Source organism: Tamandua tetradactyla, chromosome 4 (assembly GCF_023851605.1).
Source record: "Tamandua tetradactyla isolate mTamTet1 chromosome 4, mTamTet1.pri, whole genome shotgun sequence".
Lineage (NCBI taxonomy): Eukaryota > Metazoa > Chordata > Mammalia > Pilosa > Myrmecophagidae > Tamandua > Tamandua tetradactyla.
In genome coordinates, this window is record NC_135330.1 from 15968096 (window position 1) to 15993045 (window position 24950).

General features: G+C 38.0%; 1 protein-coding gene across 5 annotated transcripts in view; it reads left to right on the top strand.

The window, feature by feature from the left end:
• Positions 1–24950, top strand: part of DDR2 (discoidin domain receptor tyrosine kinase 2) — a 179643-nt gene that overhangs the window by 137319 nt on the left and 17374 nt on the right. For 4 of the 5 annotated variants that reach the window (XM_077156737.1, XM_077156736.1, XM_077156739.1 and 1 more), the window contains 9 exons: positions 2609–2792; positions 7749–7992; positions 14497–14559; positions 15402–15532; positions 18451–18661; positions 20154–20377; positions 21599–21726; positions 23762–23953; positions 24246–24480. In XM_077156737.1, coding sequence (XP_077012852.1) covers positions 2609–2792; positions 7749–7992; positions 14497–14559; positions 15402–15532; positions 18451–18661; positions 20154–20377; positions 21599–21726; positions 23762–23953; positions 24246–24480 — 1612 coding nt within the window. The remainder of the gene's footprint in view (positions 1–2608; positions 2793–7748; positions 7993–14496; positions 14560–15401; positions 15533–18450; positions 18662–20153; positions 20378–21598; positions 21727–23761; positions 23954–24245; positions 24481–24950) is intronic. The other variant, XM_077156738.1, reaches the window with a different exon arrangement.

Here is a 24950-nt window from a genome sequence, read left to right on the forward strand (position 1 = left end):
GAACTTTTTGTAAAGGCAAAGTCCACAAGCAAGTAAATTATATGATTGTAGGGCCAGTGAAGAGATGAGGGAATAGGTACAATTGGAAATGGGCCTCAAAGGGCGGAGAGAATTTTCACAGATGTTGAAATGACATTGGAAGCAAGGGTATGGCGTGAGGAAAAAGAACCAATTTGTAAAGTTTAGGGGAATGTCCAGAAAACAACAGTGGTTTAGTGAAACATGGGTTGTGTTTATGTAGCAAAGCAATAGATGAGAAGCCTAACAAAGCAAATGATATCCTATTTTGGAGGAACTTGAATGTCAGGGCCAGGAGTGTTCTTTCTTCTTCTTCCTCATCTCCTCCTCCTCTTCCATCATCATCATCATCGTCGTCGTCGTTATCATCTTCATCATCATGAGTCTTTGAAGATTTTTAAGGTTAAGGAGGTTATGATTGGAGCTGTGCTTTAGACTGATGAATCAAGCAGCACGTAAAGGTTAGATATGAATGACGAGAACAGGTGATGAGGGACATTTTCTCACTCCAAATTCTGTCAGGTGAAAAGAATGAAGGATTAGGGTGACAATGTGAATGTGAGAATGGGAATAAGGAAGAGACATTCATTGAGGGGACATTTGCTGCAGACCTGGGTTCAATTCCTAGTACCTGCCCACATGCAAAAAAAAAAAAATCATTTAGGGGACGTTTGCAATCTGATTGGCTATAGGGTACAAGACAGTAGGGTAAAGAAAAGATTTAGATGAAGCGTTCCAGTCTAAATGACTGAAACAATGGGAATGCCATTTATTCATTCAACAGATATATTTTTAGTGCCTACTATGCACTTTTGGTGAATATGAAAGAGGAATGTAATTAACAGAATTGGGAAACTTAGGTAGAAGACCCAGTTTAACAGGGAATGATGATGGATTTAGTTTATGATATATGTTTAAGGGATGGATAAGACAGCCAAATGGAGAAGTAAGGTACAGAGCTCAGAATATAGTTATAGAGCCCAGAGAAAATATAAAAAATAATTGCAGAGATTTAGGCACAATCAGCTTCCACTTAGTAACTGAGATATCTGGTTGGAATGTGGTTGAGTGATGAGAATAAAGCTAGTTTTGGAGTATCAGAAAATGGATAGTAGCAAAAGTTACTTTTTAAAATTAAAGTATATATGAGTAATATAGACTTGTTAGAATAATTCCAACTATTCTGAAGTATATAAAATAAATGGAACATTTTCTCCTTATCCTTTCCCCTCTTGCTTTAATCTTGTTGAAGGAGGAAATGATAAGCATTCTTTTTAAAAATTGTGTTGATTTTTCATAAGACTTTCATGGGAATTTATTTTTCTGGGGACAGATGGGAAAAATATTTATTGCAAGTAAAGTTGCGTTCTCCTAGCCTTCTGATCTTTAGAGAGAAGAAAAAGAAAGCCTTGGAAGGGAGATCCAGGCTCTGGCCACTTGGATAAGGCCAGTCAAATTTTATAATTTGTCAAACATTTTTCAATGAACAAACATATTTAAAAACGTATCTGTAAGGCTGGCATAATCACTCAATCATTTTTGTCAAGTCACAAGTTTTATATATTTGTTCTGGCTGTGAACTTTAATGGGCACATGCACAAGTGCTGGAGGGTGAGAATCCTGACCCCCTCCCAGAGCTTGAGATGCAGAAGTTGAGGAGAGAAAAGCACCACATAATGGACTCTTGCTCTTCCCCTCCAAAGGAAGAAGGAAGGAGACCTCTTTTTCCTTTAAATAGTCAAATTAACATAAATACACTTGCTCCCCAGGTGTCCAGCACTGAGGCTTTTGGTAAACTTGGCCAAACAAAACAGCCTCACACTCAGAAGTGAAAAAGTCTATCAAGCTAGAAAACAAAACTAAATCCAATACCTGAGACTCATGAAATCTTTGCATTTTATTCTATGATTTCAGCATTCTTCAAATTTAATTAAAATTAAATATAAATTAGTATTTAAATTTGTCAGAGGTACCTCTTTTTTCCTCCTTTAGTTTGATATAACATTGTATAGTTGGAGATGTAGGGTAGAAGAGGACATGATTGGCTTCTCTGAAGTTAACTGAACAATAACTACGTACAGCCAAAAGAGATTCAGAAAAATCTCCAATAAGCTCTGGGACCATTTATTTGGTGATGGGTTAAATGCTGCCATCTACCGTTGTGTTCCTTCCATGCATGCATTCATTCAAATATTAATTTATGAACTACACTTGATAATATAGAGTCATTATAGAAAGACTCAGTTATAGTTCATATATAAGAATAGTCAACGATACAACAGATCAAAAAAACTTTTCAAACGGAATGAAAAAAATTTCAATCACAAATTGCTTGAAAGTTTAAATACTAGAGGGGTAAACATCAAACATCTTGTAAAATCCATTTGTGTGTAATTCTTAGTTCTCTACTGAGACAGGATAAATGAATCAATACTATAAAATGCATTTGATTTTTGTAATTCTTCAACCTCCAAGATAATCAGCTCTAACAATACCGGGGGTGAGGAATCTGGATGAAAGCTCTTCCCTGAATGTGTGATTAACCCAGGTTCCTCCCTCCCTTTTCCTTCTCCTCTCCGGGCCTGAGCAGCATGACTGAGGGGCTGGGCCAGTTGACGGATGGCGTGTCTGGCCTGGATGATTTCACCCAGACCCATGAGTACCACGTGTGGCCCGGCTATGACTATGTGGGCTGGCGGAACGAGAGTGCCACCCATGGCTACATTGAGATCATGTTTGAATTTGACCGCATCAGGAATTTCACTACCATGAAGGTCAGTGGAGTCAGGTGGGATGGAACTTCTTCCAGAAAGCCTAAACCATTGCACGGTAGAGAAAAGACATCTGCTGGTATCACCAGATCTAAATTCAAGTACCCATGTAGTTACCAACTAGCTAAAAGCATTTGTTTCACAAGTCACTTCACCTCTTTGGGTTTGTTTCTTCATTTGCTGATGAGGGGTTAGACCAGTTCAATGGTTCTCAATGTTTTGGATTTTGTTTGTTTGCTTTGTCCCAACATCAAAGTGGGCTTATCTATTAGTACCCATGATACTTTGATACTTTTAGGGTCCATGAGTATGTTTTAACTTCTTTTTAAAAAATCAGAAGAAAAAATGAACTTTTAAGTTAATGGGTTATGATCATTTTTTTTACCAATACAGTTGTAAAATATAATTTTTAATAGTTTTGCATGGAGGAAGGGGCCATAAAGGCAAAATTGCTCAAGGCAAATGAAAGTCATAGTACAGCCCTGCCCACTCCCCCAGGGGGAGGGCATACCCTCCTCAGTAATGGGGCTCATTGCAGCTCTGATTCTCAGTGGTGGGGGAGGGATGCTTTGTATTAGGAACCACTCCCCATCTCTGGGATGTGTTCTCCTCCCTCCCCCACTGATAAATCATAATATAAGATTCCACACTATTCTGTTCTCAGAACTCTTTATTTCCTTTCCTTTTGCAGTAACACATTATTGCTACTTATCTGTGTCTGTGTATGATTTTCTACTAGACCTCAAGCTCCCTCAAGGGAGTGATTTTGCTTTAAAATCTCTGTCGTGGGGCGGTGCAATGGTGGCTCAGAGGCAGAATTCTTTTTTTTTTTTAATTTTATTTTTTTTTATTAATAAAACCAATCAACATACAATATGAACATTCTTTTTTTATCACATAGTTATATATTCACCATCATGATCATTTCTTAGAACATTTGCATCAATTCAGAAAAAGAAATAAAAAGAAAACAGAAAAAAAATTCATACATACCATACCCCTTACCCCTCCCATTCATTGATTACTAGCATTTTAACCTACTAAATTTATTTTGACATCTGTTCCCCCTATTATTTATTTATTTTTGAGTCATATGTTTTACTCATCTGTCCATAAGGTAGCTAAAAGGAGCATCAGACACAAGGTTTTCACAATCACACAGTCACATTGCAGAAAGCTATATCATTATACAGTCATCTTCAAGAAACATGGCTACTGGAGCACAGCTCTACATTTTCAGACATTTCCCTCCAGCCTCTCTGTTATGCTTTACCTAAAAAGGTGACATCTATTTAATGCATAAGATCAACCTCCAGGATAATCTCTTAACTCTGTTTGGAATCTCTCAGCCATTGACACTTTATTTTGTCTCAGAGGCAGAATTCTTGCCTGCCCTGCCAGAGACCTGGGTTCAATTCCCGGAGCCTACCCGTGCCCCTCCAAAATTCTCCAAACCGCAATGCCCGGCGCCAATTTGTGCTGATTCAAAAAATGTTTGTGAATGAAGTAGTGATATTCTTTATTAGCTACTGCAGTGGTTTAGACTCACAACTACTTCTGCTACTTTGGTAGAAAGAGGAGAAGATATGATGGGCAAAAATGGGACCTTGACACAGAGCACTTGCCTATCTATCGACAGAGACTCAAAGGAGAGACTGGGGCCAGGCAGGAGGACTTGCTGTTTCTCATGACTTGAACCAACATCTGGATTCTAGATTTTGAGTGAGGACCAGGGTTTTAGTCTGACTTTGTTATGAGTTCTGGGAGGCTCTTTGCCAGGTTAGAGGAGTCAAAAAAAAAATGTACTTTTTAATCCAAGTTGTCTACAAGTCCTAAAATATAAACTATTAGATATATTTTGCTTTCCTTAAATATCATCTCCCAAACACCTGTATTAAAATGTGAGCAGGAAGAGTAAAATGTTAAAAAAAAAAAAAAAAGTAATGCTTACTGAAATAGCACGAATTATTTTATCAGTTTGTTATCATGGAACAGTTAAGAAGAAATGGGAACTGGAATAAGTTAATTTTGCTGAGTGGTTAGATAGAAGTAGAAGGCAGACACTGGGTATGTGAAGAAAACTGAGAAGCTCTGGGAAGGGACTTCAGCCTGATTTCCATTTTCTCTGAGGCAAATTCTCAAGAGAAAGGGCTGACCTAGTTGTAAGAGCTGAGAATATCTCTGTTGCTAAAATGATGACTTTCCTAGTACCCAGCTTAAATAATTGCTTCCCTTTTCCCTTTCTCAATTCCAAGAGTGTTTCATAGAGAAATACAGGGGAGGAATGAAAAGTGTAAAGTGACCACATTGGATGCCAAAACTGAATTTTAAGCTTGTGGAAAACTAGGGACTTACAAATAGAGAGGAAACTCCTTTTGCTGGATATGAGAAAGAGACCTCAGCAGCTGATATGGTCCCACATAACTTACTGGTTTATTGAGGAGAGTGAGGGAATGCTGATATAAGTCCCAGGAAAGAGAGAGGCAAGTAAACCTGACTTCACACATGGACCTCCATTTATCTGTTTTTTCTCCTCATTAATAATTGGGTACAGAATATTAAAGACCAACAAAATGGTCTACATTTATTTATGCTCAGTCCTTAGCTTCAATATTTGTTTCTTAAACTCACCCATCCTTTTATCTCTCCACCTTTGTTTTTAATTTATCAACAGTATTTGGAGCATACATAGCACTTTGCTAGGCTCTAAGGGTTTTCGGATTAATAAAATATGAAACTGGGACAATTTTTACTTCAGCAGGGAAGGCACTACTTATTTGCAAAAGGAAGCATAATAGCGTGTAACATATTCTTCATAATTTAGGGAGTAACAGAATATGCATAGTAACTAAAAATATGCTTTGAAAGAAAATTTATTTGCATTTCTGAATAATATGTATATCCATATGCATTTATGAACATGTATATCAATTCACCATTATTGGGAGATTTTCTAGTTCCACATATAATAAAATGTATTTTAGAGTCTCAATAAAATTATATTATTTTTTCAATAAACATTAGTTTTGCTGAGTCTGCAGCAGTTTCTGCTTGCCCAGTTTATCACAGATCAAGATTCTTCTAAAGCATATTCTGTAATGAGAAGGTGCCAGAAACTTCTGAAGGGCTGGCTCAGGACCAGTTCTTTTAAGGCCAAACAGATTTCCAGTATATATTAATTTTTATGAGACAAACAGAAAGTAAAAGATGAATTTTAGGTACTCATGCCTTCTCAATAGTAGTTTTTGCCTCATAGGCAAATTATTGCCCATTTTTTCTCTGAAATATGAAATATAATATAAAAGCATACTATTGCATTTCAAAAATGCATTGTGTTTATTAAATAAATATGTAAGTCAAGTCCACATGGGAATGAAATCCTATGCTATTTATTTGCATTCCAAGAGAATTCCCAAAACATCTGTGGGAAAGATTATTATCTACCCCCTAGGCAAACACTTTGCAGATTTCCAAACATCTGAAAATTCTACTCAAGCTGTAGTTGGATTTTCTTTTATTATTATTATTTTCTTTAACCTTGTCCCATTGACTTGTGATTAATAAACTGGAAGTGTTAATTCATCCCAAGGAAGAGAGTAACATGTTTCCATCGATAAAACAAAATGGAAATGTTAAGGCGATTTGCTCTGTTTTTTGTGTGGCGTTGTATGTGGAAAGAACACGGGGCTAGGAAGTTCGAGACGCAGTTCTTCTGTGGTCTCACCATGGGCAAGTTAAACCTTTCAGAGCACCAGCTTCTTCATTAGCAAATTGAGAGCTGGACTAGATGATTTCAAAGGTCTGTACTAGTGCTAATATTCTATGATCCTATTCTTTCAGAGTATCTCTGGTTGATTTTTCAAGTCATTGCATTTCTGCACTCATTGCTTCTCCCTTTAGTTAAAAATAGATTCTGAATGACAGCTAATCATATAGTGACTATCCAGAAACTAGAGAAGAACATTGAAAACAGTTAAGGGATCATAATCCAGGACCTAAACCAAACATTAAAATGGAAGAAGGAAATATATTCCCAGACTGACAATAATGTTTTGCCAATCTATGAAAGTTTTATGTTCAAGGAATGGTGACCAACAAAACTTGATATTCCACTTAGTGCTCAGCCAGAGGAAATGGAATTAAACTACCATGAGGGACTTGAGTTAGTTACAAATATGAACATTCAACATGGTGCGACAGAGGGAAAGCTGTGGAATCTTTTTCCCTAATGACCTTAAAGGTTATAAATATACTGGTGAGGTGGTCATGGCAGCAGGCAAGGGGACACAAGCTAATTTCCAACAGACCTTCTTTCCTCATCTCATAAAATATCCATGAGGAAGATTTTATGCCTTCATCAGAATTGCTTTACTTAAAATACATTTAACTGAGAGAGATGATGAAATCTCATGGCTTCGGGTGAAAACGCTAACACATGGCACTTGAAATGAAATTTCTGAAAAGAAAGATGGATTTTTTTGGGTTTATACTATTTCCAGTTTCTAACTTAAATTGGTTAAAATGAATGGACTGGTTTTGGAAAGTTCTTCAAAGGAAGTAAAATGGTAGCCTTCCTCTTACGTCCGTCCAAAATACTTTGATACTGGACAGACAATAACTGTGACTGAGAGGATTATAGAATCAGAATTTAAAGGGCAGGTAAGAACCTGAGAGGATGCTGGTCCAGCATTTAACAGATGAGGAAACTGCAGCCCAGCAATACAAGCAGTGAGGTGTCCAGTGGCACTCAGTTGCATAGAGGTGACTGGGTTGCAGCCCAGGTTTTATAAGGCTTCGCTGCCACTGTGATGTCCTTAGAAGGAAAAACCAAAAAGACTGCAGAGCACCAGCTATTCACCAAGTGCTCAAGGAAACTGGCCAGTCTGGGTAAGCTAGCGCTGTGTTCCTAGGCCACCTCGCAGTGTCACCCTATCACTCATATGCCTCTTTCTTTGCCAGGTCCACTGCAACAACATGTTTGCTAAAGGAGTGAAGATCTTTAAGGAGGTACAGTGCTACTTTCGCTCCGAAGCCAATGAGTGGGAACCTAACGCTGTCTCCTTCCCCCTTGTCCTGGATGACGTCAACCCCAGTGCCCGGTTTGTTACGGTGCCCCTCCATCACCGCATGGCCAGTGCCATCAAGTGCCAATACCATTTTGCTGACACTTGGATGATGTTCAGTGAGATCACCTTCCAATCAGGTGGGGAACTCGAGGGCCCTTTAGGGAGGTGGGAGTAGGGTGATGAAGGAGGAAGGCACACGTCCAGAGCTTGTCTGAGAGGAGCAGGGTTGTACAGGTAGCTTCTGATTGGTGGGTAGAGAGTCACACGCATTCTTTGCATTACTAGTTTTAATTGGGGAAGGGCAGAGATAAGAATGGAAGTGGACAGAATATTTATTTGGCTCTTCTTACACGTTTGTCTAGAAGAGATGTAAGATAAAGGATTAAAAAACCCACCAAACCAGAGTGCAGTGTATTAAAAAAAAAGAAACATATAAATTCAGGCAGTTAAGAAGAATACCTAATTGCTATTAAAATATTTAAATGAAAATTTCCAGATAAACACAAAAGTGAACAATGAACCCCCCATCTATCACTCAGCTTCACTGATATTTTACCATATTTGTTTCAGGCATTCCTTCTTTTAAAGAAAATCTTTTAAAGTATTTTAAAGCAAATATGAGATATGACTGATTTCACTGCTAAAAATTTTAGAATGTCTCTAAGAAAAAACATCAACTTCATAAGTATAACACCATTATTATATGAAGCAGCATTTGTTAATAATTCCTTAAAATCACCTAATAACCTGTCCGTATACAAATATCTCTGATAGTTTAATAATATCTTACTGGAGTTTGCTTGGTTGAATCACGATGCAAATAAGGATTTATTTGGATTCTTGCTCTATGCCCTTTATTATGTCTCCTAGGTCTCTTTTAATTTAAAATAATCTCTTCCTTATTCCTCCTAATTCCATTCTGGCTTGACTGTTTGCTGTCTGTGGTATGATTTTACCTGAGCTTCTATGCCCTGTCATTGTTATTGACTGGAGGTTTTTTTTTAATTTACATGCTAATCAGATTCAAGTTCAATATTTATTTTTGTCAAGAATTCTTCATAGACAGTGCTGTGTACTTTATGTTGAATATCCTCAGGGAAAGTAAAGTTCAATTCTCTCACTTTTAGTGATGCTAAGATTGAACTCTGGATTCAAATGGTTATCCCTTTTGGAGAATGTTCTTCATGAACTTAAAAATATTTACAACTCAAAATTCCCATTTTAATCACCTTCAAATCTACAGTTCACTGGTATTAATTACATTCACAATGTTATGCTATAGTCACAACAATCCATTACTGAAACTATTTTCAACACTCCAAACAGAAACTCTTCATCCATTAAGCCATGAATCCCCATTCCTCCCCATGCATCTCTCAGGCCCTGGTAACCTGTGTCTACCTTCTGTCTCTGTGAATTTGCTTATTCTAGATATTTCATGTAAATTAGATTATAAAATATCTATTCTTTTCTGTCTGGCTCATTTCTCTCAATATGATGTCTCTACATGTCTGATACATGTAGCATGTATCAGAACTTCATTCCGTTTTTATGGCTGAATAATATTCCATTGTATAGATATACCAAATTTGTTTATCCATCCATCTGTTGACAGATATTTGGGTTGTTTCCACCTTTGGGCTATTGTGAATATAATGCTATTTTGAATATTAATATTAAAATATCTGTTTAAGTCCCTACCTTATATATTTTGGGGTATATACCCAGAGTTGGGAATGCCAAGTAATTCTATATTCAATTTTTGGGGAACTAGCCAAACTCTTTGTAATAACGGCTACACCATTTTACAATTCCACCCAGAATGTAAAAATGTTCCAATTTCTCCACATTCTTGTCAACACTTGTTATTTTCTGTTTTTTAAAAAAACATCTCACTCTTTTTAGTCTTCATAGTTCCTGATAGGAAAAATGCACTTAGTCTTAATTGACTTGTACTTGAAGAATCACTTCTCTTCTGCTACTTTTAAGGTTCGTTCGTTGACTTTGGCTATCATATATGTTAATGTAGTTCTCTTTGAGTATTTCTTACTTGGGGTTCATTGGGCTTCTTGAATATGTATATTCTCATTCTCATCAAATTTGGGAAGTTTTTAGTCATTTTCATCAAATATCCCTTCTGTCCCTTTATCTTTTTCTTTTCCTATCCTTTTCATTTCCTCCACAGGGCCCCTGAAGGAAAATCTGGGAAGAGAAACTTCTTTTTTAGAAGAGAAACATTTACATAACCCCAAGAATGGGGAGTTGGTACATTATAGGTACATTATATATACATTCATGCAGTTCTGTAACTCCCTTAGACTCTGCTCATTTTCTTTAATTCTTTCTTTTTGCCCTTCAGTTTGAATGATTTTAATTATCTTATTTTCAAATTTGCTTTTTCTTTCTTCTTCCTGTCCAAATCTCCTGTTGTACCTCTCTAGTATATTTTTATTTCCATTATTGTGCCCTTCATCACCATAATTTTTGTTTCATTCCTTTAAAAAATTTCTAATTCTTCCTTTGGTTCATGCATTATTTTCCTGATTTCCTTTAGATCTATGTCCATGAGATTTCCTTTAGTTCATTTAACTTATGTAGGGTAGTTGACTTAATGCCTTTGATTAATTTTTCTAATATTTGGGCATTATCAGGGATAGTTTCCATGGCTTTGTTTTGTTTCTTTGACTGGGATCTCTTCCTGCTTCTTTGCCTCATGACTTTTTGTTGAAGTCTGGACAATTGAATATTTTGATGTGTTGATTCTGGGAGTTGGACTCTCTCCTTTTCCCAGGGTTTTAGTGTCGATTGGCTCTATGTTGAGGTTTAATGAATCTTATTCTGAACTTATAGATCATACCGCAGTGAACAGCTTGGTTCTTTTTAGGCCTTTTTGAGCATGTGTCTAGCCCTGGGCATGAGCAGTAGTTTTTAAGAACTCCCCATTCTTGGGGATATGTAAACAGAATGACCTCTTGACTCTATCTGAAATCTCGCAGCCACTGAAACTTTATTTCATTTCATCTCTCTTCCCCTTTTTTGTCAAGATGTAAAGCACTATTCTTGATAGAACAGCAACATCAAGCAGTGATTGAGCTTACTGGATGCCAGGCAGTATGCCACATCTTCAAAAGTTGGAAGGGTATTGTTCTTGACATTCAAAGTGGTCTCAATAGTAAGTGGTCAGAAGGAGAGGGGCCACTAGAGACTGTTTGTCCTGGACAAGATAAAATGAGTGAGTCTTGTTCTGGGTGTGGAAGAACAGTACATAATGTAAGGCAGCAGGAGAGGATACATTAAACGTAAACCAGAAGAACATATCATTTTTTATTCGATTTTTAAAAGAAGAAAATTTTGAGAGGGTTTGCTAATTAAGACATACTGATAAGGAGGAAGCTAAGTATAGAATTGTCATATGATCCAGCAATCACATTACTAGATATATATTCAGGGAACTGAAGGCAAGGACATAAGCGGACATTTGAGTACCAATGTTTATAGCCACATTATTTATGGTTGCCAAGAGATGGAAACAGCCCAAATGTCCATCAACAGATGAGTGGTTAAACAAGCAGTGGTATATACATATGATAGAATATTATGCAGCTGTAAGACAGAGTTAAGTCATAAATCATGTAACAAGTGGAATGAAACTTAAGGACAGTATGCTGAGTGAAAGTTGTCAGAAACAAAAGGACAAATACTATGGTCTCATTAATATGAACTAATATTAATGAGTGAACTTTGAGAGTTAAAATTAAGAACACAGGTTATCAGGAGATAGAAAGAGGGTTGAGATTGGGCATTAGGTGCTGAAGGAAAACAGATTATGCAACAGGACTGATTGTAAAAATTCAGAAATGGATAGCATAATACTACCTGGTTGTTGCACTTGAAATTCAGATTTAGAGCACTGAAGCTATGAAAGTCAGCATTATCCCATATAGCAACTGTTAAAAAAGTTGAAAAAGTGATTATACTTCATCTAGAGATGTGAATGAAGCTGATCTGGATAGGAATAAGAAAAATCAGAATACTGGGTAAAGGATAATATAGCCCATATTTTCAAACTTCAACCTGTTTTGAGACCAAAGGGAGAAATGTTTATTTGGTACAAATACATATTTTGGGTAACTCATTATCTAATTCAACTTCTTTGGTCAGTTTACCTGAATAGTAAAACTATACGGAATCTTGAATATGGCATGAGATCTTGTTGGTTAGTACAGGTTAGAGTGATGACCCAATATATCCCAGAGTATTAAGGAAGAGAGTAAAAAAGTATTTGCAAGTTTCCCTTGGAGGACTGGGGAGAAAGGAGGAAATATTCAACTTCCCCATCTGGGGAATTCCTGATATTCTTGCAAGCAGTGGGAACAACCAATTCAATAGGCTGAGACCTTAATCTTGGGGCTCACCCCTATGAAGTTTATTCCTGCAAAGAAGAAGCTAAGCCTACTGATAATTGTGCCTAAGAGTCACCCCTAGAGAACCTCTTTTGTTGCTCAGATGTGGCCTCTCTCTGTAAGCCAACTTGGCAGGTGAACTCACTGCCCTCTACCCCGACATGGGACATGACTCCCAGGGGTGCAAATCTCCCTGGCAACATGGGACTTGACTCCCAGGGATGAGCTGGGACCTGGTATCATAGGAATGAGAAAGCCTTCTTGACCAACAGGAGGAAGAAAAAAATGAGACAAAATAAATTCTTAGTGGCTGAGAGATTTCAAAAAGAGTCGAGAGGTTATTCTGGAGGTTATTTTTATGCATTATATAGATATCCCTTTTTACTTCACTGTGTATTGGAGTGACTAGAGGGGAAGTACCTGAAACTGTTGAACTGTGTTCTGGTAGCCTTGATTCTATACAGCTTTTACAGTGTGACTGTGTGATTGTGAAAACCTTGTGTCTGATGCTCCTTTATCCTGGGTATAGACAGGTGAGTAAATAAATAAATAAATAAGGATAAAAATTAAATAAATTGTAGGGGGAAATTAAGGGTAAAAATTGGGTAGCTTGAAATACTGTGGGTCAATGAAAGGGTGGGGTAAGGGGTATGGGATGTATAAGTTCTCTTTTTTCTTTTTTCTTTTTTTTACTGGAATGATGCAAATGTTCTAAAAATGATTATGGTGAAGAATACACAACTATGTGATGATATCGTGAGCCATTGATTGTATAATATGTTTCAACTGTATGTGTACGGTTATTTCCTAATAAAAATATATTTTTTAAAAAGACATACTATTATTGAAAAAGACATACTGATAAGAAATAGAACACATATTTAGAAGAATAAATATGAATACTAACTGACTTCTTGTGCTAAAGATTTTATCTAAGAGTAAATGGATAAATTCTTTTACATGAAGTATACATTAAGAGGGGTAATTGAGGTGCTCAAAAGCAGTATCACTTAAATTCTAAGTGCTAAGCAGGGGACAATAGATTCCTACTCTTCCCTAAGGATTTTCTCAGCAAAGTAATTGATTCACTTATCTTATTACAGTTAGTTATAGCTGTAGACCTTAGTTTTTGACTCCTGGGATCTCTTAGGTATCAAATCCAATGTTATAAAATACTAATTCTCACTGGAGCTTGAAGACTCAGTTCAAAAAAGCATATGATTTTAGATGCTGGCTGCGCCTAAGAAGAAAAAATACGATTTGGGGAAGGAATTTTTTCAGAAGGGAAACATATAGTTTTGTTTGACCCTCTTGATTACACAGATCAGAGGGAAAAATTAGTAGCCAGCATCATTCTAACAAATATACTTTTGGGGCCCAGTCTCAGAAGCAGCACTATAACTGTTAAGGGTACTCCAGTGCCAGTCATTTATAAGAATAAACATTTAACTTATGAGTTAAAGGGCTAGGGCAGTGAGGCATTATGAAAATCCTTTTATAAAACAATTTAATTTCCTGGAAAGAAATAGCAACCTAGCACTATGTCTGGCCTATGCCCACTGACTCACTGTATTCCTTCTAAATTTTGCTGAATTAGCAATTCAATTCCTATGCATGCTTCCTATGCATGCTTTATGCTAATACATGGTATAGTTGTGAGACCACTGTTTCTCAAACTCTTTGAACTCAGACCCAGGTATATATAAAAAATATATATTTTTGTATGCTGTATGGCAGGGTCACATTTCATTCTTTTTTCCATGTGAGTATCCCATTATTGCAACACCATTTGTTGAGTTTTTGTATGTTTGGTTTTTTTTGTTTTTGTTTTTGTTTTTGTTTTTTTTTACATGGGCAGGCACCGGGAAATGAACTTGGGTGTCCGGCATGGCAGGCAAGAACTCTGCCACTGAGCCACCATTGCCCACCCAGTTTTCGTTTGTTTTTGCTTGTTTGTTTTTTGGGAAGTGAATGGACCTCGAATTGAACCCTGGTTTCCTGCATGGCAGGTGAGAATTTTACCACTGAACTACCCTTGCACCCCCCAATATATAATATTTGAAACAACAATTTTATAAAAGAAAATCTTCCCTTACTATAAAGATGAATGGTGATATTTTATTTCATTTCTTAAAAAAAAAGTTGTTTCACAATGGGCTAGGTTACAACCTGCAGTCAGAAAGACAGTACTACCTATTTGACTTTTCCTAGCTCTGACTCACCCTTGTTTTGCAACAGATGCTGCAATGTACAACAACTCTGGAGCTCTGCCCACCTCTCCTGTGGCACCCACCACCTATGGTATGTGTGATTCCTGGTTATAAACATTAAGTTGAAGGGATCTCCTTGAGGGTAAAGAAAGATTGAGATTGAGATTTTCAAAATCCTGACTGTTTGTGTAGGAAGCTCGAGAGCATGTAGGTTTGGATAAAGAGTAGCACTGGAAAGGTAGAACAGTCCACTGGCAAAGCCAAGGGCTCAAACTCATTCTCACTGCTGCTTATTGTGATTCTTAGCTGAGACAGTTTCAAAGTTCCAGCTGTTCCATGACAGTTTGAGAAGTTTGCGCAGAAAGAAGGAAAGGGGCATTTCTCCGTGAGACCAATAGTGGGGATCTCAATGAATGGGTTGAAATCTATGAAATAAAATGCTGGTCTCTAATTGGACATAAATATGCAAAAGTATATTTATTGCTTCAGACAGCCGCTGGTCATACCAGCCAGTGATATGGGAAACATGTATGACTGAATATCTCCAAAGAGGACTCTCGGCTACCTTAACATATCTCAAAGGATGTGAAGTGTGAAACTAGCTCTTCACCTCTTTTTATTTTTCCTCCGCCTCTTTTGCATGAGGTACCCAGTAGGGGCCTGAAGACCCTGGAGGTAGTAATAATTATAGGGATGAAATTTGGGGAATAGAAAAACTCTCCATTGTTCAGTCTGATATATGGTGATGGAGGGGGTCTCCTGTCCTATGGAGTAGGAGAATTATAGTATATAGGAGCAAAGTCATAAAAGAGTAGCAAGTCTAAGAACAAGCAGAAGTATTAAGGATAAAAATCCTGAAGGACAGGTTCTACCTCCATGCCCCTAGTCCCATGAAATGATTGTATTCTCCCATCTTTCTCTTCCTGACCATAGATCCAATGCTTAAAGTTGATGACAGCAACACTCGCATCCTGATTGGCTGCTTGGTGGCCATCATCTTCATCCTCTTAGCCATCATTGTCATCATCCTCTGGAGGCAGTTTTGGCAGAAGATGCTGGAGAAGGTGAGGAGTGGGGGAGAGGCATGGGGCAGGAAGTTACTCCTGCTTTTCTTAAGCTGCTGTTGCTCCAGGACTGAGAGTCAGATTGTAAGGATTATAAATGGTGAACAGAATTAACCAGGGTTACCAAGAAGCATAGGGCTGGAAAAGCTTGTTGCTGCAGGGAGCCAAAAAAGATCATCTAAATTAATGCTCTCATGTTTGGAGATGAGATTTTGGAACCTCTCTAGCAAACTCAGAAAACCCTTCCTAACACATTAAGTCTCAATTCAGGCTTCTCCTTTGAAGATTCTCATTCACAGGGTATGGAGGGCTTGGTGCAGAAATCTGTATTTTTTTTAAAAAACTAACAAATGATTCTGATGAACAACCAAAGTTGAAAATCACTCTCCTAAAACTGAACCAAAATTTCTGATAAGGCCACTGAAATTCTTCTTCTTTCTCTATTTGTTTGCTTGTTTTGGTGTGTTTGGAAGCAGACAAATATCCAGCCTCATTAATACCCAAGCCAAGTTGCTCACGATTCTATTCTTGTTGCTTTGTGTACTTGAAGTCTATGATTATATACCCCTCCTCGAACTCTTCTTTTCTAGGCTAAATGCACTGAATAATTTTTATTATATTTCTTGTAGCACTTTAAATTCTACAAAGACTTTATCCACATGCATTATTTTATTTAAACCTCACTAGGTAATAAGGAAGTGAACAAACCAATATATTTTAACTTTTTCTGGTGAGAAAATGTAATGTGCTCAAAGTTATGCAACTAGTATTTTTTTTCTTCCATGTACTCTCCTATTGTCCAATCTTGAAATATAATTACTTTTTCTTCCAAAATAGATCCATTCCATCAAAGATGGAATGTCTATGACTTTTCTATGACTTTTTTTCATTTCCTGGACCAGAGAGTAGTCCCCTGGATACTGTTGCTAAGTGTCTGATTCTCTTGGAGTCTTCTGATGACAAAATGATTGTTCTTGTGATCATGGACACCTTCCCTGGTCAATGAGTTCTTCTCAAGATACCCACACTTGAGAGGTTATGCAAACTCTGAGCTGTGAGGCTTTGAACTGCCTGCTGATGGCAGAAAACAGGAAGGAAAGCATAACTGGGCGGATCTCTGTGTTAGGGGGTGGACTGTTGGAGGAGAACAAGCCTGTGTGGAGTATACTCCCTAGGAGGGGAAAGAAGACCATGAGAATGGACTCGGATCTCTAGAACTCTTTGGATGTTGGACAGGAGGGAAGGGGCTCAAGTCAAAGAAAGGAAGGGAACAACCCAGACAAAGTAGCCTGCTGTTTCTCCTGATATGTTCCACATTCAAATTTCTGGGATGTTTGGAGTTTTAGTTTTAGTCATGAATATTTCACGGAAGAGAAGGCCTTCTAGCTTTCTACAAGGACCTCTACCACCAGTCTAAAAACACTTAACCTAAATTAAAGCTTTCAATGCACAAATGGTGACTGAAAACTGAAAAACAGAATCCACAGAGAGCTCACCCATTGGCATGAATACACTTCAGGGTCTCAATGAGATACTATTAAAACATTTTTTCTTTTAGAATGATAGAATTGCCAAAAAAGTGTTGCATGATGAGGAGTAACAAACAGTAGAGGGGAGGGGTCTGGAGGACTAAAATTTCATTGGACAGTTTGAAGCTAATATGTCCTTATTGAGTAGTCTGTTATGACTGCATTTTAGTTGAGGTTGTATGGCCTGTATTCTCTACTTTATGAACAAGTTTTATCTTTAATTGAGCTAGACTTTACCATCCTTCTCTGGATTTTTCTTCTGAGACGCTTTGGAATGTATTTATAGGCTGGGAAAGGAATATTGGGTTGAAAACTCTCTAGGTTAAAGAGAATGACACAAATTTTGCCTTTGAATATTTAACTTGATCTTCAAGAAATTCTTTCTACCCTCATAAATCCCAAGTGAGATAGCTCAGGTGCTCTGAAATAATACCCAAGATTTCTTTCTGGGGACAAAAATTTTTGAGGGAAACCATTGAGCACACATTCCAAGAAATACTACCTTATATAGCTTTGAGTATAGCATTATTTGTTGGATACTCTTGATGACATCTTCAGTATTCTTTCTTTGACAGTCAGCCCACATTTATTGAGTACCTACTATGTGCTGGGCTCCATGTTCAGAATTTGGGACACTGTTGCAACCAAGAACTTTTCAGTCTAGTGGGAGAAGCAAACATCTAGATTTTCCACTCAGCACTCAAAAGTGTTTTTTTGGGAATGGAACATTTTACATATTTAAATCCAAATAGTCACATATATTCAGATGCTGGCATCATCCTTTTGAGGGAATAGGCAGATCACATTAGATAGGATATCAAAACAATTAGTTGTCTTATGCTTCATATTACTGTGTTAGGTACAGTTTGTCTCAGGATCCCCAGGCACCTTAGGCTTTTCTTTCCCATTTTTTAATCATCTTATTTTTGGTTAGTAAAAATGGGAAGAGGGTGGTTTCCTAACCCATGATTACTGATTCATAATATTGCAGCACATTGCTGAGTTAATGAGCATTTTAATTCATGTCTACAAAAATCAAAGCAGTTATAAGGAAATGCAGTAAATGTCACCATTTAATAGAACATAGAAAACTTCGTAAGATTTAAAAGATCTTTGATGGGATACTGATAGTTCTTATGATGTTATAAATAATGCTTTTAAGTGCATCAATGAAAGTCAATGAATGTTAGCAGCACAGGCATTTAGGAGATCAAATTCTACTCTGTAGAAATGAAGAACTGTTCTAAATTTCTACAAACAATAAACTTTTATTGTTTGGGAGGTTTAGCAGTGGTAAAGCATTATTTCATCTAAGTGGAAGACATAGGGTTAAGAAAGGGGAAAAGTGATAACCCTCTGTGAGCCCTTTTTGCATGTCTTCTCTTCCAGGCTTCCCGGAGGATGCTGGATGATGAAATGACCGTCAGCCTTTCCCTGCCAAGCGAATCCAGCATGTTCAACAATAACCGCTCTTCATCACCAAGTGAGCAGGAATCCAATTCTACTTATGATCGCATCTTTCCCCTTCGCCCTGACTACCAGGAGCCATCCAGGCTGATACGAAAACTCCCAGAATTTGCTCCAGGGGAGGAGGAGTCAGGTGAGGATAAAATAGTGGGCAGCAAATTGAGGGAGAAGCCTTGGCAAGCATTACGAAGGTATGACAGTACTGCTCCTAGCCAAGTAAATCTACTTTTAGTCTGTGCCAACTTCTTGAGAAGTCTACATTCTCTTTATAGGTTTGTTCTGTTGTTGCTTCTAGCTGAATCTGAGCACCTTTCCCCTGCTACTGACCATGCAGATGTTTGGAGGAATCCAAATGTCAGAAGAAGAAGAAAGAAGGAAAAGGTGTTATAGGGTGTTAATGCCAGCATCATTAAACAGTCTAACTAGACCAACATCCTTGTTTTCCATGAGGAAAGTGAGAAGACTCAGATAGGGTATTTACCCAACACCAACCATCACTAAGGGTAAATACAGGACCAGAATTTCACCTGGAGAAAAATAAATGAAGTTAAAATTATTCTGGAATTTCCATATTCATGGATATCTTGATAATTCCTGTCTAATTTTGTTGCTTTCTCTTTGGTAAACATTTTTAAAAGAATACAAGATCTTATTATGAGAAAAAATATTTCTTGCCTTTTCTCAAAAAGGCATTGCTTTGTCAAAACAGTGCCAGTTGACTCAATTCCCAAATGTTATTTAAAAAGTGCTGCAGAGTGACATCAGAAAAGGATGTTGGAATCGTCATTGAAGCTTGGATCAGCTTTGCCAAAATGTCACCAACCTAGTAGTGACTCAAATTGGTGTAGGGGACTATCTGGCATTCAGGAGAGAGGAGCTCAGCCTGAGCTGATTGTAGAAGCAAACAACAGGACCAAATGTGAGAGGATAGGCTTTTCAAGGAGCTAGCCTTCAGGGGAACTCATGAAAGGAAGAAAGGAAACCAACATGTATTTATCATTCAATTCGAGAGAGCAAACCTTGAAGGAAAATATTCAACTAAGTTGATTTCACAGAGACAGCAAGAATAAAAAACTAATTTATTTCTTAGACTGAATTGAGATATTATACCTGTTTTTCAGAGTTTAAAGCATCTCCCCACCCCCTTCCCCATTTTAATATTTGAAAAGTCAGAGTGTATCTTAACCTAGCTATGCATATTTAATATTAAAAAATTTTAATTTCTAACCTAGGTTATTAAAACAATGATAATGTCTTAACATTAAGGAAATTTGGTAATAAAGTTAAAAAATTGAATACTCCCACTCTTATGGAGCATGAGCCTTCCTATATCTCTGCCAACTGTAGGAGAGTAGTATACAGTACCGCAAGATTAGTCAAGGAAGTTGTTAATGTTCATCTAATATGAGAAGAAGAATGGGAGATAAAGGGTTGGCCTATGTTCTGAAGACCACAAGAAAGGGTCCCTAGTAGAAGCAAACCCATTTTCAAGTAAGAATGTCATGGAGTGAGTAAGGCTGTATTAGGGGCATGTCCTAGCCTTCCTCTCAGATTTTCCTTATCAGAGAGCTCTCCAAAGATGCCCCAGGCTCGTTGGAACCAGACCCATCGCTTTGTCTTCCCAGGCTGCAGTGGTGTTATGAAGCCAGTCCAGCCGAATGGGCCTGAGGGGGTGCCCCACTATGCAGAGGCTGACATCGTGAACCTCCAGGGAGTGACTGGAGGCAACACCTACTCGGTGCCCGCTGTCACCATGGACCTGCTCTCAGGAAAGGACGTGGCTGTGGAAGAATTTCCCAGGAAACTTTTAACCTTCAAGGAGAAGCTGGGAGAAGGCCAATTTGGGGAGGTGAGTTGCTCTTTTGAGTGGTACCTTCGGTTCTTGGTAGCTCAAAGGGAGTGGTCGAGCAGTGTCCCTTCCACAAGTGGACTCACAACTGAATGTCTCCTCCACTTGCCTGTGCTTGTGTTGTCCTCTGGGAGACTAGTATTGGGTCAACCTCAGCTTTGCCAAAAAGCTGTGGACTTCTGATTTCTGTATAGGAGTCTTTAAAGCAGAAAATAAGTAGACTTTATATATCCTGAAAAACATTCAATGTTTACAAACTTTTTTACACTAGGTTACCAAGGGTGGGGGCCTGTAAGATTGATCATCCTTTATGAATTGTCCAGGAACACCCTGCTGTTTGTTAGCCACTTTATTTTATTTATTTTTTAATCATTAATGGGAGTTACATGCAAAATGGTCAAAAACAACCTCACCCAACTTTCGGTCCCAGAATCAGCCACTTGGGAATGAATCACCAACTAAGATAAGGAGGAGCACCCTTCACATTGACCTCAGAGTGACACATGGAACATCAGACTTTTCACTCTTACATCAGCCACATGAACCTCCTGAGAGCTCAAGGCAATGGTTTAAGTTGCAATGGGAATTCTTCAACACTGCCATCTAAACTCCAAATGTGATATGTGGCTTCGTAAGAATAGTGCTGTTGGTTTCCAGTATGGGTGTGACACTCTACACTTTTGTAAGTTTGTATTGGAGGAGATAGAGGGGTCTATGGCCTCTGTCTGAGGTGTTATATGGATTCATATGGCCTCAGGATGTTAAAGTCAGGCTCATTATACTGTTACATACATAGGTGTTACTTTCAGTGCTAACCCCATACTAAGGGATTACGCAATAGGGGAAATTGCCTTAGTGTTTTAAATGATCTGGTAACTAAAACATTCCTTGAGTCAAAGCTCAAGCATTTATACTATGTCATTTTATAGTGTTCTATGTTATAATTAAATAGTGTGTTATAGATTCTTCACTCATTTATTCAACCTTCCAGTCTATGTATATATTATTTTATAAGGCAGCAATGTGTCATATTAGCTGGGTACTTTACCATTGTTTGTATCAATTATTTAATCAAAGATATATTAGACACACCTTCTTATCAGTCTTTTGATTATTTTGCTTGAGTTTTAAGAGTTAGTTTATCTCCAGGGAATGCCCAGCAAGAGTACTGAGACATCTTCAGGAGAATGATGATGCTGAGACTAGATGACTTTTATCTAGGTTCATCTCTGTGAAGTGGAGGGAATGGAAAAATTCAAAGACAAAGATTTCGCCCTAGATGTCAGTGCTAACCAGCCTGTCCTGGTGGCCGTGAAAATGCTCCGAGCAGATGCCAACAAGAATGCCAGGTCTGTGGTCTGCATTTGAATTTTTCTTTGTGTAAGTCATCTTTTAGGACTACAGCAACATTCCTGGAGACTTTTGAGCAATTGTTTTCTTTTGAGGTGGGAAGGTATGTGCTGCCTCACTTTTCCAGTGCCATGTTTCAGTGTTCTTATGGAGTCAACTGTCCCATTTTTGTTCCCCAGCTATCTCAAATATATATATATTCTCCATTCTGTTTGCTATATATTTACCCCGTAATCCCTTTTGCACAGCATTTCCAAGCATACCTAACACATTCTCAATCTCTCTCTCTATGTGTATATATATATACAGCTATACCCCAGAGTGTTGTTACCTTCTCCAGAACTTTTCATGAGCACAGAACATCTTTCTCACTGAGCCTTCCCTTCTGCTTTTATACTTCTATGTTTACTTTCTCATCTTTTTTTCTCTTTTATTCTCCTTTTCTTCTATGTCCAGCAACCCCCAAAATAAGAAGCTACCTCTACTTGGAAAAGCATTCATGGAACTCAAAGCAAAAGGATCCATAGTTCTTTAGCAGTTTTCCAAACCATCTAATAATCTCTTGGATCCTTTGCTACATAAATTGCAGTAACCAGCCATACTCCACTGTCTGACATCCTTTCTATTGCAGTAATGGTGAGTTAATCCTCACCCATACAGGCATGCTAGTTGAAAGCTGGCTTTAGGTGTCACAAAGCACCCTGCATGTCTGTGTACATACACATGTACTCATTTTCATGGTTTGATTTGTCTCACGATATTCAAAGTGACAGAAAGTTTATCATTCCTAGCTCCCCTTTTGTCACAAATTCCAGAAATACTGATAGGGTTTCATTAGAGGTCTTGCAATTGACAAGATATGGAATGAAGAAGAAAGAGAGGATTGGGTACAAAATTATAGAGGTTTTAGAATTTCTAATGGGAGAATTTCAGTTTTAAGAATATTAGTATGAAAGAAAAGTGACATCCTCTGTGTCCCCTAGAGAGATGGAATATCCATAAATATCAATCTTCGTAGATGTTCAGAGAAAGTGGCCAGGGAGAAACAAGCCAGGATATGACAAAGCGTGTGGTGAGGCTTGGAGTGCCCCCACCTGTGTCCACTCCCATTTAGCAATGATGAATGGCCTGAACCTGGCCTTCCTAAACCGTGGATACCCTTGGGTTGGGCTTGAAGGGGAAATAAATGGGAGGAGGGATGTTTCATCAAGAGTACGTTGGTTCTAAGGGGTTTATATTGATCCAGCATGACTCTCAGTCTAGGATTCCTGGAAAAGTGATGGGAGGCTTATAACTGATTTGCTCCTATAGTTTTGGGAATGTGGGCCAGCAGTTTCACTAGTCCAAATGTTGCTATTGGGAAGGTTATTGTAGCCCATTTTTTGACTCGAGGGTGGCTATCACCATGTACTCAAACAATTTATTAGTCTTGGCCAAGTGCATACTTCTTTTGAAATGACCCCACATTACTACCGTGGCTTTTAAGCAACTCTGTTTTGGAGAAGCTACCAAATGTATGTTGTGATCAACTACTGGTGCATCCAGTATTAAGAAAAGCTGCTATGAGAAAATAAAGGATTATCAGATAAACCAGGGGATAATTTTTCACTTTAAAAATTGTTTCTTCACTTTAGTAATAGAGTGACTCCATGGCTTTTTAAAAAGGTAATTAATTACCCCTGGTGCACTTAAGAGATAATTTTCAGTGAAAAGTTAGTAGTTTTTAACAGCATATAGCATTCAGCAAATGCTAATTAATTGCTTGCTATGTTTCAGACATTGTACTAGATACTAGGGATGCAAATATGAGTAAGTCATTGTCCTGTTGTCAAAAAGAGTTACAGTTGAAAAGTGATGCATCATATTCCAGATACAACAGTTCCAGGTACCAATTTCTGTGCCCTCTCTAAGATTATCTAAAGGGAAACAAGGCTTGGCATAATGGCCATGAATAGAATTTGCTGTGTATTTTTCTGCCTCTTTGAGTCTAACTCTGGAAACCTCTGGATTAATCTGTATCTGTGTCCTCGAAAGGAACGATTTTCTTAAGGAGATAAAGATCATGTCCCGGCTCAAGGACCCGAACATCATCCGTCTCTTAGCTGTGTGCATCACCGATGACCCTCTCTGCATGATCACTGAGTACATGGAGAATGGGGACCTCAATCAGTTTCTTTCCCGCCATGAGCCCCCCAGTTCTCCCTCCAGCAATGCACCCACTGTCAGGTAAATAAGCCAAGTCTTTGGTCTCTTCTTTGTACTCATGATACCAACCTGGGCTCTGAAGATGGGAAGCAGTAAAGCTTTAAGTTTGTCCATGTTCTGAAATGATGGGAGAGATGGGGTCAGGGAATAATGGAGCAGCTGCCTTTTGGGGGAAATGCAAAGGGGTCATTAAGAATAGAGAAGGGAGGGTGAGGTTTAAACTGAGGTGTCTTGGTACCAACTTTAGAATGTGTATCTTTTATGACTTTCTGTATCTGTAGACCACTTTCTCCCTTCTTTTCTATTTCCTCAGTTACGCCAACCTAAAGTTTATGGCTACTCAGATAGCCTCTGGCATGAAATACCTTTCCTCTCTCAATTTTGTCCACCGAGATCTGGCCACACGAAACTGCCTAGTAGGGAAGCACTACACCATCAAGATAGCTGACTTTGGAATGAGCAGGAATCTGTACAGCGGCGACTACTACAGGATCCAGGGCCGGGCAGTGCTCCCTATCCGCTGGATGTCTTGGGAGAGCATCTTGCTGGTGAGTTCCCAGAATTTTTTTTTTAATTTCTTTTTATTTTTTAATTTTTTTAACATATGATCATTCTGTTCTACATATATATTCGGTAATTCACAATATCATCACATAGTTGCATATTCATCATCATGATCACTTCTTGGAACATTTGCATCAATTCAGAAAAAGAAATAAAGAGACAACAGAAAAAGAAATAGAACAAAAACAGAAAAAATAAATAAATTAAAAAAATTATACATACCATACCCCTTACAGTTCCCAGAATTTTTAATACCTGACATGTAGGCAGGTGCACATGGCACGTAAAGACAAGCCTGAGATGGCAAGAAGCAAACTCAATGGACCTCGCTATTTTTTCTGCCTTGTATTAATTATTATTATTTGCCTATTCTGGCATGTTTCTAAATTTTCTAAAATGTTGTTCATTTTAGAAAATTTGGGGAGAAAGGTTTAAAAAGTGCATCCGTAATGAA